General features: G+C 38.9%; 2 protein-coding genes across 10 annotated transcripts; one reads left to right on the top strand and one right to left on the bottom strand.

Annotated features, from left to right (window-relative positions):
• The first annotated feature begins 275 nt into the window (after window positions 1-275).
• LOC105173373 (uncharacterized) lies at window positions 276-5019 on the top strand. 9 transcript variants are annotated; one of them, XM_020697714.2, is made up of 8 exons: window positions 276-511; window positions 583-881; window positions 2468-2636; window positions 3192-3268; window positions 3370-3409; window positions 4451-4478; window positions 4557-4626; window positions 4716-5019. In XM_020697714.2, exons 1-8 carry the CDS (start codon window positions 373-375, stop codon window positions 4791-4793), a joined length of 900 nt encoding a protein of 299 aa, XP_020553373.1. In that variant the 5' UTR covers window positions 276-372; the 3' UTR covers window positions 4794-5019. The 9 variants fall into 9 exon arrangements, with proteins under 9 accessions (XP_020553373.1, XP_011093384.2, XP_020553374.1 ...); XM_011095082.3 differs by having other exon boundaries at window positions 277-511; window positions 4725-5019; XM_020697715.2 differs by having other exon boundaries at window positions 282-511; window positions 598-881; window positions 4707-5019.
• A 7716-nt stretch (window positions 5020-12735) lies between these two features.
• Window positions 12736-13689, bottom strand: LOC105173779 (uncharacterized). Its single transcript, XM_011095658.1, has one exon. It carries the CDS (start codon window positions 13687-13689, stop codon window positions 12736-12738), a length of 954 nt encoding a protein of 317 aa, XP_011093960.1.
• Between the last annotated feature and the right edge of the window lie 2561 nt (window positions 13690-16250).

Below are 16250 nucleotides of genomic sequence, written 5' to 3' on the forward strand. Positions count from 1 at the left end.
AACTACCCAAATGGTGAAAATTGAAAATAATCTCATTGAAAACACAACCAAACGGGCTCTTACTATGGCTGTTGAACAACATTCCACACATATTATGGAGTTCGGATGTATGAGCTTTAAAATTATGAAATCTCAACTTCGCCAACTCAACTAAGCCTCGTTAAGAATTTTTATTACTTAAAAATAAGGACAAAACACAAAAAGTCATGAAAATGTGGACATTTCTTGTTGCAAGTGTGCTCATTGGTTCAATCTCCTCCTCCTTGCACTTCTCTCGTCCTTTTCTGCACAAACTATATTAATGATGTTGTTCATTTCTTTTCATTGTTTTTCAATATTATCCCAAAACATTTAGGATTTTAGTGTCCAAAAATGAACAACCAGCAGAGATTTGGATCTCTCAGCAGTTCCTGTTTTGAGCTGCACAGCTTTTGCTCCAAGGGTTTTTCGCCGCAGAAAGGTTGCAATTATCAGTCTGATCATGATCAGTTGACATTAGGACTGTTATCAGGTACTCGTGTTTAATTTCCTGTCATTTTCATTACCAGACTTGACGTCATTTATGAAATTAATGTACTGTAGCATCAGGTGCCGCAGACGGCGAGCGGCTTGACTGTGGTTCCAACGGTGTAGGGTTCCTGTCGCCTACGGAAGACGAGGACGATGACAATGATGAAAACTTTGGATCCGGAGACACTTTACAGTCTCTTGTTCAGTCTTGTCATCGTTGTGGTAATCGAGGAAATAGGTGGCGGGAGAAGCCGAGGGGACCGACAAACGATGATACCCAAGAATGGAAGCACCTACCATCTCAACAAAATAAGTCGAGCTCGAGAAATTTGATCCAATCTTCCCTCCTAAGTTTTGAAAAAAATACTGATGTGAGTATGTTGTTGCAATTCATCATAATTATTTTATTTTATGCTCACACAGAGGGAAAAAAAATTGACGTACACTTTAGGGAAAAGTATTATTTTAGTCCGCTAAGTATGCCTAATTTTAATTTTAATCCGTTAACTATGTCCATTTTTGTTTAGGTCCAGTAACTTATTAAATTGCTTACTTTTAGTCCTCTAGCAGATTTTCGGACAATTTTACCCCTATGAGTGCATATGGACTAAAACTGTCTTTCAAAAGTTGCGTAGGGGTAAAATTGTCCGAAAATCTGTCAGAGGACTAAAAGTAAGCAATTTCGTAAGTTACTGGACCTAAACAAAAATGAACATAGTTTTTGGACTAAAATTAAAATTAGGCATACTTAGCGGACTAAAATAATACTTTTCCCTACACTTTATTATCAAGGGTTATGTTATAATTTTATAATATCTTATAACAATCTCTCTCTATATATAGTTTCTGAAGAAATTTGTAGTTTTGGAAAACTGAATAAGTTTAGGAAAAACTGAAATTTGAAAAGTAAAGGTAGAGGTTTGTAATAAATAATGAGGAGCAGAACATTTGAAATTGGATCATTTGGGGAAAAAGAAAATGAAGAGAATATTACGTTTTTAGTCCTTTAATTTTATTCTATATTAATTTTAGTCCTGTAAATATTTTTATTTTTTATTAAGTCCTTTAAATTTCAAAATTGAGAGAAAAATAGTCTTTCGACGGGTGTAATTTTGATTTTTTGGATGGAAAAAATGACATGGCAAACCAATTGGACATTTATTTGAGTTCTTAATCCTATGTGGCTTTTTTACATGAATTGGAAGACATGTTTGAGAAGGGCGACCGCGGAAGCCTTCCGCTACGGTGGGTTACGACAAGTCGTCGCAGCAATTTAGCAAAATAAAAAAAGTTGATTAATTTTTAATTAATTTAATTAAAAGTAATTAAAAAAATTAAGAGAAAACTAAGTTTCTAAAGAAAGTTAAAAAATATTTTAAAAAATTAAGAAAATTGATTTACTTCTTTTAAATTTATAAGTAATATAAAAAACTATTTAATATTATTTAATTATAGTAATCCCTAGTCAACTTCAGGCTTATGTGATTGTACATGATGCAATACACGTGGATAAATAACTCAACACTTAAGCAATGAAACGACATGCGTGCAATTTTCAGCTAAAATTCAAAAATTGACCAGAAAAATACATATAAAATTCTAAATCAGACTAAATTTCATCAATTTTATAAATTAAAGGACTAAATTAATAAGAGACATATTTACAGGATTAAAATTAATATTGAATAAAGTCAAAAGACTAATTTTTTTTTAAAAATATATATATATACAAAGTTGGAGACGGATAATTCACTATGTATATATATATATATTTAAATATATATAAAATTTTCCCTCCCCCTTTCACTTTCATTTTGTTTTTATTTGAAATTAAACGACCGCTAAGTTAAAACATCATTGTTACACGAATGTTATTATCTAGACCACATAAAACTCGTATATAATTATGTTTGCATAGCTTTTTGTTCCAACAGACGTTTGCACGATTTGATGACAGGTTGGGAATTTCGAGTGCAGCAAAGTTCAACAAGAGAAGCAACTGGAATTTGCTTCTAGCAATGTTGCGTCTGACAAAGAGGCGACGAGGAACAAAACGCGGATTAGATGGACTGAGGAGCTTCACAAGAAATTTATCGACAGCGTCAATCGTCTCGGAGGTGCTAAAAGTAAGTATGAAAACAAATACAAATATGTACATAAATTGAAATTAATTAATTACAGCTACCTTCCTGAAAGTTGACATAATTACAAATATCCAGTCATTATTTAAAAAATTACAAATACTTTCTCAAATAAGAAACAATTGTGCACGCCCACTAAAATGTGATCTACTTTACCCTCGTTTATTGAATTTACCAAAAGAAACATTTAAAAACATGTGAAAGAATTCTGATATTGGGTTAAATAAGTAATCCATAGAGCACATTAGTCCATAACTTTTTAAAATAATATACAAATTTTAATTTATAATATAAAAGAGCATTTTGGGTGGTTTATCACAAGAATTGAATGAAAACTTAACTAAAGCTAACAAAATTGCTCCTTCTCAGACGGGAGTTAGAAAAGTAAAGGGATATTTATAATTTTTCGAATAATCAAGAGGTATTTTTAATTATGTTAGATTTTAAAGGAGGTAGCTGTAATTTACTCGAAAAAAAAAATGACGCAAAAATATTGAAAATAAATTAACATGAAGCACTTGTGTTGTTGGCTGAGTGCAGAGGCAACACCAAAGGGAATCCTTAAGCTAATGAACTGTAATGGATTGACCATTTTTCATGTTAAAAGCCATTTACAGGTCCCAAAAACTACTCATGAGTTCATGTTCTTGATTGTAGATTAGCCCTTTATAGATTCATGAAGATTTTTCCTTTTTCTTTTTTCTTTTCTTTTCCACAGAAGTATCGTATCGCTCAACTCATGGCAGAAGTAACAGAAGGTAACACTTGAATTTACTATGTGATAAGTCTGCTTATCTACATCATTTGTTGGAGGGGTGAATAGCAATTTATCCTACTGTGAAATTGAAAATGAACACATACCCCTATATGGAAAAAATATAGCAATTTACTTCCCTATACTTTTTAAAATGAAGTAATTTACCTCCAATATGAGGAGGTAAATTGCTTCACATATTGGGAGGTAAATATGAGGAGGTAAATTTACCTCCTCATATTGGGAGGTAAATTGCTTTATTTTAAAAAATATAGGGTGGTAAATTGTTGTACTTTAAAAAATACAGAAAGGTAAATCGCTATTTATTTTTTTATAAGGGGATAATTTGCTCATTTGCGATATCACAAGAGGGTTGCTTGCGTTCTCTCTTTGTAGGAGTGAGGGCGTGCGTAATTCTGTTTAACATCTTTTTCTGTAGTTTTAAAGGGTTTTTCCCTTTTCTATTTATTGTTTAGTGGTACTTTTTATTACATGGTGTTCTGTTTTTTCACATAGTGACTAAGTTTTTTGTTGGTCTCTTGTCTTATTATGAGAAGCAATAATTCTAAGTAGTACTAACACAGTATAATGGAATGAACACCCCTGAAAGCGAGCTTAACACAATCTTAAACTTGTGCTAGTTGTTTTATATTGTTTGGAGCAAATTTGTAATTACACAATATTAGGACAAAAATCATATTTTTGATCCGAGGATCTTTTCTATTTAGTATCATTTATTATGATTTTCTTATATTACATTTCATAAGTTGAAAATTTTATGGATGTTAGTTCTCACGTCCATTTTTTGTGTAATAATTAGCAAAAACTGTACGAAAAATCTTTACAAGGGTAGTTTGAATTTAACCCTATATAGTTTGACGGGAGATTGTACGTATGCTATAACCTTACGGAAATTCTATCTTAATAATAAGAACTTGAGCCCTCACAACCAAGAGGTTGTGGGCTCGAGTATCACAAATATAGGTATATGGTCTACTTTTAGGTTGTTACCACTTCAAAACTGACTTATTTGTGCATAATGCAGGAAACTCCGAGCAGCTCGGTCCAAAAACGTAAGCGTTAAACGTCCTGCTCGTTGTTTTTGTCTTTGTAAAACCACTTTCTCGGCACTGACATTCATCCGTCCGCAGGGGTTTGCAAATCGTGGAAGCTTTGCGGCTGCAGATGGACGTCCAACATCGTCTATACGAACAATTAGAGGTTCGGACATCACATAGTCTTTTTCTTGCCGTTTTCACTCAACGTATGGTTACAGTTTCATGTTTTGTTTCTAATTTTAGAGTCAAAAGAAGTTGCAGATGAGGATTGAGGAACAGGCAAAGCAGCTTCAGACAATGATCCAGTGCCAGTTGAAACAAAATAGTTAAGACTTCTGCTTGTCGGGAATGAATAAAGCTGTTAGCAGTCTTCGTAGAGAATCATATTCTTTGACTAATAATCAGCAATATTAGTACCAAGTTTTGCACTAAAACCACTTACCTCGTACTTGTGTGGGATGGATTTATTGCTGGCCATTCTCCCTTGTAAGAGAAATTTCTAGACGAGTTTAGTGATCAGAGTTTTATGCATGATTTTCATAGTGGGTTAATTTTCTATCCTAATTTTTATTTCATTTTATATATATATGTCAGGCGTATAAATTTTTTTTTAGATAAAATTGATGACGTAATCTTTATACATGTGTCTATAATGTTTTTTGTTTTTAACATAGAAAGGAACTTGATAATACAAAATTTACTACAAAGATTTTTTATTTTTTATTTAAATGTAAATTTCATTAAGTAAATGGTAGAGTCATACAGTACAACAATATTTAACGTGTGGGCTCTCCCTCGACAAGCCAAGAGATACACTATGTTTTATAAAACGCACAAGAACTAACAGAGGGAGGTAATGCAGCACTAAGTATCCTCCGCCAAACATCCTTTACAATAAGAAGGGCGAGCGAATCAGCCGTCCGATTCGTCTGTTCAAATCGCCGAAGGTTACGTTCCCGCCATATGTAATAGACATAGGAAGCCAACAATACTGGATATGCCACATTTGGTGATGTTTTTCCTTCTCCATGTTGCTACTTAGATTTAATGTACATAGAAACTTTATCGTTGGATTACAAATATTTGAAGAAGCTTGGATAGTAGTCAAAAACTTGCTTTATATCCGAAGTAATATTATAGTTAGCTAGTATATTTGCAGGCTAGATTTGAACCAGCAATTTCAGACAAGTTAATTAGAAGAAGATTCCCCAAACCTGTTGGATGTTGCTGATGCAGGTTGTTCATGCTATTGGTAATATACATTGAACACTAAAAAAAAAAAATTACTATTTGCTATGGTAAATACTTATTATTAACCACGATAAATAAAATCGATGCAAAAAAATAGTTTTTTCACTATGAAAAAATTATTTGCCACATAAAGAACAATGGTAAAGATATTTGTCATGATTTTTATCCATGATAAATGTTTTATTAGCCATCCCAACAAAAATCACGACCAACAATCATTGTATGGGCATGGTTAATGACTATTTGCTACATTAATTTATTATTAACTATGATAATTAGCCATGGCTAAATGTTATGATTCTTGTACCGAAAAGAGGCGAAATATACATGGAATCAGTCTCAGTAATTAAATTTTGAATGTCGAGATCTTTCGCAAGGCATAGTCCGAACCAAAGTGCTAAGGGTTCTGCTCTATTGTTTGTTGTAATTCCCACTTGATCCGGCTCGAAATCGCAGCTCACTTCTCCAAGCCTGTTATCTACCTTCTGTTCCCGACCACCGATATTCTGAAAATGAGAAACAAACGTTACTTAGCCGGGAAGAGTCCCGACGAAGATACTCCGACGCTCAAGTCAGTTTTCATAAAGATTAATATTCACAGAAAAAAAAATCTCATCTCTGTCTCAATTATCCCAAATAAAAAGAAGACAAAAATTACCTCACTCCTTAGGATTTTCTCCCTTTTATGTTAATTGCCCCCACGTCCTACTAACATGCTCTTTCACGTCTTCATGTCTACTCTCCACTTTACGCAAATGGTGCTAAGTGTCCGAGGTTATAGGCATTAATTATGCCATAAATACGTAACCCTCAAGGGGTTGACTCTTGGTCAAATACCTTCAAGGCGTGAAGTCCTTTTTACCCTTCTTCAGGAGGATATATTGGTCTTTTCCGGAATTACCCTCATCATTACTCCCCCACTTTTCGAGTGACATCACTCTAGAAGTCGAAAAGTCTCATCCGACTGTTGGGCTGGTGATCTCGGAGTGTTTTCGAGCTTACACGTGTCGCTCATCGCCCTATTCTGCGATTTATATCTTTTTGCAGTACAGATGTCGCTTGTTGATTGGACAACGGACGAATTTGAAACCGCCTTCCTTGTGATGTATATACAAATTCATTTCAAATTGTCCTTCTCCTCCCACCTATACTCCTCGACGCCGCTGCATTGAAGAATTTAATCTCCAGTTGTTCTCTCCAGTTGCTTCTTCGTCAACCTTCGATCCTCACCTCCATTGACAGGTACCATGTCTTCTCCTAATACTTTTGACATAGGGTCTAATTCCGCTGCTGTTTCTTCTTCCACTCCATCCAATATACTTCTTAGAGATTTAGTGCCTTCTAGACATAGATCTCGCCCCCCTACTCCCTCGAATAGGTCTAATTCTAACGAAGTCCCTGCACCTGAGTATTCCCAATCTACGTTGCAGCGAAACCCTTGGATGGGGATATTGTAAGGTTACAAATCCAAAATATAAGGGACAAGTTTTTTATCCCCTCTAACTATGAAATAATTATTCTTCGACCTACCGACCGTAGGCACCAGCCTCCTCCCGGCTTCTGTTCTTTTTCCTTTCAACATTTTGAAGCAGGATTGCGTTTTCCCTTGGCTCCTTGCGTAGCCCATATTTTGCGCCGCCTAAATTTATGCCCTATGCAATTGTCGCCCAATTCTATTCGGCATATTATCCTTTTCGTCATTATCATGCGAGTACATAGGTTTGAACCAAGTTTCGAAAACTTTTGGTCACTGTACTCCTTTACGACTTCCGCGCGATCCGGGGATGCCGGTTTTTTCTATCTAACATCTCGCAAAGAGTGTAGGTTTCTTGATCCCCTTGCTTCCAATGTTGGTCCTTGGAAGACAAAATTCATCTTTGTCAAAACTCCTCCTGGTCGCGAGTGGCCCTTTTCTCTTGATTGGAAGGTAGATAAACCTACCCCTGTGATCGATAGTAAGGGCTTAGATAGGGACCAAATAAGCAGCATTACCACCTATCGGTATAATCCAAAGAAGATTTTAGTAGAAGAGATCCTCTGGCTTGCTCACTTAACTCCTGCTCCCCTCCAGGTGGAGGGTTCCTTAGGTGATACAATTTCTCACATCTTATTTCGTCTGGTGTGGCAACTTTTTAACTGAATCCTTCTCTATTTGCAGTGAGCATGGTGAGTCAAGCTCGCATTAATCGGCGTCTTCGAGCCCAATTAGAAGCTCGTGCTCGTGCTCGAGCTACTGCACCCCCTGCCTCCTCTCTTCAGCCTACCCCTGTGGCGTCCTCAACACCCGATGCTGACATTCCCCAAGCCCCTGAGCCCACTCCTACCGAAGTTGGTAGCGAAGAGACCCAATCAAGGAGTTTTCGTCAGCCTCAATCCGTGATCCCTTCAATTAGTGCAAGGTCGCAAGATCGCCCCCTGAATGAAGAAGATCTTGCTGAAACTTCGAGAAAGCGGAAATCTCGTGGTAAGTCCCCCCTTCGACCCAACTCGATTAGAACACGGTCTCAATCTGGTGAGGAGGGATTACCCTCTGAGGAGACTAGGCTGGAAGAAGAAAGGGATATGAACATGCTGCGGAGTATCACGGAGTGTTGGAGGACCGCCAGGTTAGACCTACGTGGCCCAGATCATCCTATAGCTCAATTGGAAGGTGAGAAATGGGTTCTAGACTGGCAGATTCTTGGGAGCTGTACGATGCGAGCTGCCTCCCTTGTGACCAAGCTGCTCTTTTACATACCCCCTTCACCAGAATGGAAGAGCACTGTGCTCATTCCCTAATTCAGGTATCTCTTCTTTTGCTTCTTTCTCTATACTTTACCCTTTTCTGACGCTTACTTTTTCTTGCTAGACGGCTAACTTCATACGAGGCTTAACTCTAAAATGTGCTGGTTTTCGCCAAAACCATCTCCTAGCTGATCGAACAAATCGAGAGTTGAGAGCTCAAATTATTGCCTTCAATGCCAAAGAAGAAGAAGGGTTGAGGTCGAGGTCGTTGATGGAAGCCCGCATTAAAGAGCTGGAGACTCAGATGGCTTCTGAGGCAGAAAAAGCAGCTACAATCGGGGAGAAGAGAGGTTTTGAGGCTGGCCATGCAGCGGGAAAAATTGCAGGGGCCATTGAAGGTCGCGAATCCTTTCTTAAATCCGAAGAGTTCGCACAGCAGGTTCGTGAAACTCGCCTTAACGGTGTCCGGGATTTTCTGAAAACCTCCACTTTTGACACAGCCGTTGAAATTAAGGCAGCCGACTACCTGATGCAAGGATTTGATCGATGTAAGTCTCAAGCTACTCTTCTCCATGGCTTTGCTCCTGGTTTTGATGTTTCTCGCCTCAATCCTTGCCTCGATGCCAACCTCCAACCTCTGCCAGATGAAGATGACTCCCCCGCTCCTGACAATGATGAATTTTCTGTTCTTTTAAGCGAGATTGAAGATATGTAACTCAGTTCTTGGAGTCTTTTGCTATTTTGTTTAACTTTCCTTCTTCTGAACTTATCGCTTGTGATCGTGATAATTGATCTTTCACAAATTCAATCTACATCTTTCATATAATTTACTCGTATAAACCATAGAAGAACTATTTTTTGAAATTCCTAGAACTTTAATTAATCTTTCACAGATAAAGAAAAGAACTTTATTTGCCTTTTCCAGGCCATATTCTAACCTTTCACAGGTTACAACATATATCGGTCTTCTACAGACTATACGTTCATAATCTTTCACAGATTATTCTATCCCGTAGCTGATATCCTTTAATTAACTATCCTTTCTCAGGCACCCTTCTAAGGATATTCTAAAGATAGAATCTTTTAAGATTCTGTATGTTCCACGGTCGTGTTACTTCATTACCTTGAGTATCTTGTAACTTATAAGTCCCTTTTCCGATGATCTCAATGACTTTGAAAGGTCCCTCCCAATTGGGATCGAGCTTCCCAACATGCTTTGAAACCTCCACCTTTCTTAATACCAAGTCTCCCACCTGCAACGATCTGGGTTTTAAATTCTTGCTATGACCTCTCAGCATCAGACTTTTATGGTGTAGCATCCTTACTCGCGCTGCATCTCTTTTCTCTTCCACTATATCCAGGTCGAATGCTCGTTGTCCTCCATTCCTCTCGGGGTCGAAGCTTACAATCCTCTGCGATTCTTCACCTATCTCTGCAGGAATTACAGCTTCAGAACCATAAATTAAAGAAAAGGGAGTTTCACCTGTTGAAGTTCGAGGAGTCGTTCTGTAAGCCCATAGTACTCCCGGGAGCTCATCACTCCATTCTTTCTTTGAACTCAACCTGGCCTTCAAATGCTGCAATATAGTTCTGTTCGTTACCTCTGTTTGACCATTCGATTGGGGATGTCCTACCGCAGTAAAGTTTTGTTGTATCTTCAATTCCTGGAGCCACGCAGCTATCTTTCTACCTTGGAACTGTGTCCCGTTATCGGATATCAACACCCTGGGTATTCCAAACCTGCACACTATGTTATTCCATATAAAATTTATAGCTTCTCTTTCGGTGATTTATGAGACAGCCTCCGCCTCCACCCATTTAGAAAAGTACTCCACTGCTACTATGACAAACTTCTTTTGAGCTTGAGCTGGAGGGAAAGGTCCCAGTATGTCTATACCCCATTGGTCGAATGGGCACGTAACTGAAACAGGGGTCATTGGTACTGCATGCGTGTGAATCTGTGAGGCAAATTTCTGGCATTTCTCACACCTTCGTACGAAGTCCTTGCAATCCTTCATCAGCGTCGGCCAAAAATACCCCTATCGAGTTACCTTCTGGGCCAACAATCTGGCCCCCGAATGGTTCCCACAGCTACCTTCATGAATTTCCCGCAGAACGTACCTAGCTTGTGGATCATCCAAACATTTGAGAAGAGGTCCTTCTATTGTTCTTTTATATAACTGAGTCCCTACTAACGCAAATCTCGGAGCTTTAAACTTTATGCGTCGAGCATGCCCAAGGTTAGCAGGTAAGACCCCTTCTTTAAGGTACGCTGTGATATCTTCTATCCATGGGCATTTTGAAGTTACCACGTTAGTTTCCATCCCTTCTGAGATCGCTGATCGTTCCTTTATCATCACCGTGATTTTCCTGTCCTTTATCCCTGCTAATGTAGCCCCTAGCTTTGATAAAGCGTCGGCTCTTTCATTTTCACTTCTCGGAATTTGCTGGATAGTGCATTTGGAGAATTTCTGCATCCATTCTTTTGATCTCTTCCAATACTCCGTCATAGACTTTTCCTTGGTTTCATACGCTCCCTCAATCTGCATAGCGACTAGCTGCGAATCTGTGTAGACTTCAAGGACCTGCGCTCCAGCTTCAAGTGCTAGTTCCAGACCCAAGAGCAGGGCTTCATACTCGGCTTCATTATTTGTAGTAGGGAAAGATAATCGAACAACGACTCAATCTCAATACCTCCGGGTCCCTCGATCAGTATACCTGCTCCTCCATTGCTAGAATTAAAGGATCCATCCACGTGCAACATCCATGTTCCTGGATCCTCTGGGGCGCCGGATATTTCTATCACAAAGTTAGCTAAAATCTGAGCTTTTTCTGCTGTTCGACTCAGATAGGTAATGTCGAACTCTCCCAGTTCGACTGCCCACTTAATCATTCTACCTGAAGCTTCTGGCCGCGTGAGGATATTTCTGAGGGGCTGATTCGTCCTTACTACTATCTGATGCGCCTGGAAATATGGTCTCAATTTCCTGGCAGTCACGACCACAGCTAGTGCCAATTTTTCGATCTCAGCATATCTGGTCTCCGCCCCTTGTAACATTTTACTCACATAATATACAGGGTTCTGAATCTTTCCCTTTTCTTTTACCAATACCGAGCTAACCGCATTATTCGAAATAGCTAGATAGAGGTACAATATATCCCCTTCTTTAGGATTTGCCAAAAGAGGCGGCGACCTCAAGTAACTCTTTAATTCCTAGAAGGCTCGCTCGCATTCCTCGGTCCAGTCAAATCCTTTCACTTTTCTCAATATTTTAAAGAAATGTAAATTGCGATATGCAGATCTAGAAATAAAGCGATTAAGAGAGGCGATCCTACCTGTCAATTTCTGGACCTCTTTGATGGACGTGGGTGATTTTAGGTTCAATATGGCCTCTATCTTCTCAGGGTTTGCTTCTATTCCCCTCTCGCTGACCATGTAGCCTAGAAATTTCCCTCCAGCAACACCGAACGTACATTTATTGGGATTGAGTTTCATCCCATGTTCTCTCATGATCGCAAAAGTTATCTTCAAATGCTCTAAGTGTTCGTCGGGCTTATGACTCTTAACCAGCATGTCATCCACATACACCTCCATGTTCTTCCCAATTTGCTGAGTAAACATCTTGTTCACCAACCTCTGGTATGTTGCCCCTGCATTTTTCAATCCAAAAGGCATAACATTATAACAAAAAATACCACGATCAGTCACAAAAGAGGTCTTTATTCGATCTTCCGTTGCCATATAAATTTGATGATACCCTTGATACGCATCCATCATAGAGAAAATTTTATATCCCGCCATTGAATCCACTAGGACATCAATCCTAGGCAACGGATAGGGATCTTTTGGGCAGGCCTTATTGAGATCTGTGAAATCTGTGCACATTCTCCATTTACTACCCGATTTCGGTACCAACACCACATTAGCTAACCAATCCGTGTATTGAACCTCGGACACATAACCTGCTCTAAGCAGCTTATTTACCTCTCCCTCAATGATGGTATTTTTCTCACCTCCGAAAGTTCGCTTCTTCTGTTGGACAGGTCGCACTGAAGGGTCAACATTCAACCTGTGTACTATCACCTCCGGGTTTATACCTTGAAAATCTGATGGGTCCCATGCGAACATATCAACATTACTTCTTAGGAAGGCGATCATGACACCCTCAAACTGCCCTAGATTGGGCCCTATCTTGGTGGTCTTCGACGGATCTCTTTGTATCAACTCCACCTCTTTGTGTCCAACGGGCTCTAACCTTCCCGCCTTCAATGTTTGCCACTCTTCTTTCTTTGCTCCCTATATTTTTCTCTTTTCTTTCTTCTCACCCTTTCCCAAGGACAAGTTATAACACCTTTTAGCTTCAATCTGGTCGCACACGACTTCCCCTATCCCGGACTGAGTAGGGAACTTTATCTTGAGGTGGTATGTTGACACTACCGCCCTGAAAGAATTAAGTCCGGGTCTCCCCAGGATAACGTTATAAGCAAAAGGCATATCAACAACTAAAAATTTTACCATTAACGTTCTACGCTTTGGCTCTTCTCCCAGGGATGCGGGTAAATCCACCGTCCCCAGCGATGCAACCTCGCCTCCTCCAAACCCGACCAACGTAGTACTCGCTGGTTCCATCCTTACATTATCAAGCCCCATCTTATTCAGCACTTCTTTGAAAATTATATCTGCCGAACTCCCATTGTCTATCAAAACCTTATGGACCGTGAAATTTGCTATATCCATCCTTATCACCATTGGATCATTATCTGTCACGATCCTTGCACCTACATCTCGATCTCCGAACACGATCTCGGGGTTGCCCGTCATATTTACCCCTTGCTTACGTCGCTCCAACCTACTCTCTCTTTCAAATCTCCTCCTAGCTCTTCTCGACCATCCCACTGATCCCCCTGCGATAGTATGGATGATGCCTTTCACAGGCGCATTTTCTCCTACCGTCTGGTTCTCTCGTTCAGTTGCCCAATTTGGCCTGCGATCCCTGCTTCTCGACCTACCTCTTCGATCACATCTCCTTTCTTCAAAATTATGAAGGTTCTGTCTCCTGAAATACCCCTGTCGAACCAACCGCTCTATTTCGTCCTTCAACTGGTAGCACTCCTCTGTATCATGTCCTTTCTCTCGGTGGAACCGACAGTATTTGTTCGAATACCTCTTAGCTGGAGTAATCCTTGTGTGCTTCGGCCATATCAATACATTATCTTTTTCCACCAACATGAGAGCTTTGGCCCTAGTCATATTTAAAGGGGTATACTTACTGTATTTCGACTGGTAAGGTGGTTCCTTTTCTTTCTCCCTTTTAGGTCGCACATCACGATCTCTACCGAATCTTCCATCTCTCGCTCGTTCTGATGCAACTCTCCATTCCTAATCCTTCATTGCGTTCATCTCCTCTTCGTCAATGTATTTCTGCGCCATCGCCATCAACTGCTCTGTATCTATTGGCGGGTCCCTTGCCAAAGCAGATGCAAAAATCCCTTTCTTCAACCCGTGGATAAGGATACTAGTCATCATATCTATCCTGAGATCCTGCACCTCCAACGTTTCGTTATTAAAGCGTCCCATAAAACTTTTCAAACTTTCATTCTCTCCCTGCCGAATAGTGAATAAATGCGTGGCCGATCTTTTTTGCTTTCTCTTACTTGCGAAGTGGAATGCAAATTTTTGTACCAATTGCTCGTACGACTCTATGCTGCCTGGGGGTAAATTCGTGAACCACTCTTGAGCCTTTCCTGTCAATGTGGTAACAAACAATTTAGCAACTATGGAACTTGACTGCCCATATAAATTCATTACCATATCGAAGGCGGCTAGATGTTCTTGGGGATCTCGTGTTCCATCGTATTTTGGGAGATCTGGCATCCTAAAACTCGGATTAGGCGTTTCGATAAGTATCCGATTAGCAAAAGGTGAGTTACGATTGTGTGCTACTATCTCCCCCCGCTTCTTGAGTTCATCAATTTGCTTTCCCAGCAAAGCTATCTGTTTACTAACGTTGTCTACCTCAGCTCGAGATATAGCTGGTTCCCTTGGACGACTTAGAGCCCTACTACTGGACCCGACCTCCGAAGGCGGATGGCCTTTCTTATTCGCTCCCTGTTTACTCATTCCCTCGAGATCGCGCCCTTCGTCTCCTTCCTGGAACAACCTTTTTCCCGCTACTTCTTTTTCAAGCGGAGTAGCTGTTCTCCTTTCGTATGCTACAAGGGCATTTCTACCGGCTTCTTCCATCATCTGCTGCAGTTCTCGTCGGGTCAAGTGTACAGCTAATTCCCGGTCAGTCACCGGAGTTTCCATTTCTCGCCGTGACAAGTGTGCAATTTGTTCTCGGTCTTCCGCCGGAGTCTCCATTTCCGGCATATGCTCCTTAGAACGTCTCTTCGTCACCTAACGTTCCCACAGACGGCGCCAAAATGATCCGGCTCGAAATCGCAGCTCACTTCTCCAAGCCTGTTCTCTACCTTCTGTTCCCGACCACCGATATTCTGAAAATGAGAAACAAACGTTACTTAGCCGGGAAGAGTCCCGGCGAAGATACTCCGACGCTCAAGTCAGTTTTCATAAAGATTAATATTCACAGAAAAAAAACCCCCATCTCTGTCTCAATTATCCCAAATAAAAAGAAGACAAAAATTACCTCACTCCTTAGGATTTTCTCCCTTTTATGTTAATTGCCCCCACGTCCTACTAACATGCTCTTTCACGTCTTCATGTCTACTCTCCACTTTACGCAAATGGTGCTAAGTGTCCGAGGTTATAGGCATTAATTATGCCATAAATACGTAACCCTCAAGAGGTTGACTCTTGGTCAAATACCTTCAAGGCGTGAAGTCCTTTTTACCCTTTTTCAGGAGGATATATTGGTTTTTTCCGGAATTACCCTCATCACCACTGAACATGCATACTGGGCTTGGCTTTCAGAAAAAAAATAATTAATCACATGATAAGTGTATTACACTTATTTTATAATTGATTAAGTTCGGCCAAATATATCGAAACATGTTTATTTTGTTTAAGTTCCTTCCTAAAGAAGCTATCTAGACTGTTAATCTTGGACATCGCTTGAGTATATTTTTGTGGTTTTTTCACAAAAATGTATCTATTTCGAAATTAGCCAAAAGATGTGCAGTATATGCTGAGAGTTTGAAGGCTGTGATTTTTGAGGGAATTTAGGACCATTTTGAAAATATTTAAACTAATAGGAAATGTTTGATGGATGAATTTGAGAACTTAGTTACATTTTTTAAAGCAGCACTGCACAAAAATTTAATTACCAAGGTAGCATGGGGCCTATAAATTTTAAATAGATCAATTTTGACTAAATTTTAATTTTCAAAATTTTGAATTTTTTTAATATAATGAATTTTCCTATTGGTTGTTCTAAAATTGAAAAGTTATATTTTTAATTATGAATTCATTCTAGTACGTACTGTATTTATATATCTTTATCTATGTCTATAGTATATAAAAAGAAAACCTCATTTTCACTCATAAATAAGGGTTACTTTATAAAAAATATCCTTATGTATTTTTTCAGCCACCTCCTCTCAAATTTTTCTACCCATTTATATTATCTATACTAATATGAAAATTTCATTCACCAATTTTATAGTTGTGTCGATAATATCTCTAAATTTATTTTATTTTATTTATTTATTTTTTTAAATGTGATGTGTTGATTTATATATCTTATTCTTATATATAATCTATTTTAAAGCGTAAATAATTATTTATTATATGCACGCAAAGACGACATGCTATAATCACTAATATATATATATAGATATACACACACATAT

The sequence above is a fragment of the Sesamum indicum genome, linkage group LG11 (genome assembly GCF_026168435.1).
Source record: "Sesamum indicum cultivar Baizhima isolate 11 linkage group LG11, ASM2616843v1, whole genome shotgun sequence".
NCBI classification, from domain to species: Eukaryota; Viridiplantae; Streptophyta; class Magnoliopsida; order Lamiales; family Pedaliaceae; genus Sesamum; species Sesamum indicum.

Coding starts and splice junctions, on each gene's coding strand:
- LOC105173779 (XM_011095658.1), bottom strand. CDS start 13,689: ATGACTAGGGCCAAAGCTCTCATGTTGGTGGAAAAAGATAATGTATTG.
- LOC105173373 (XM_011095081.3), top strand. CDS start 373: ATGAACAACCAGCAGAGATTTGGATCTCTCAGCAGTTCCTGTTTTGAG. Junction 512..582: donor GACATTAGGACTGTTATCAG/GTACTCGTGTTT, acceptor AATGTACTGTAG/CATCAGGTGCCGCAGACGGC. Junction 3,269..3,369: donor ATGTTAAAAGCCATTTACAG/GTCCCAAAAACT, acceptor TCTTTTCCACAG/AAGTATCGTATCGCTCAACT.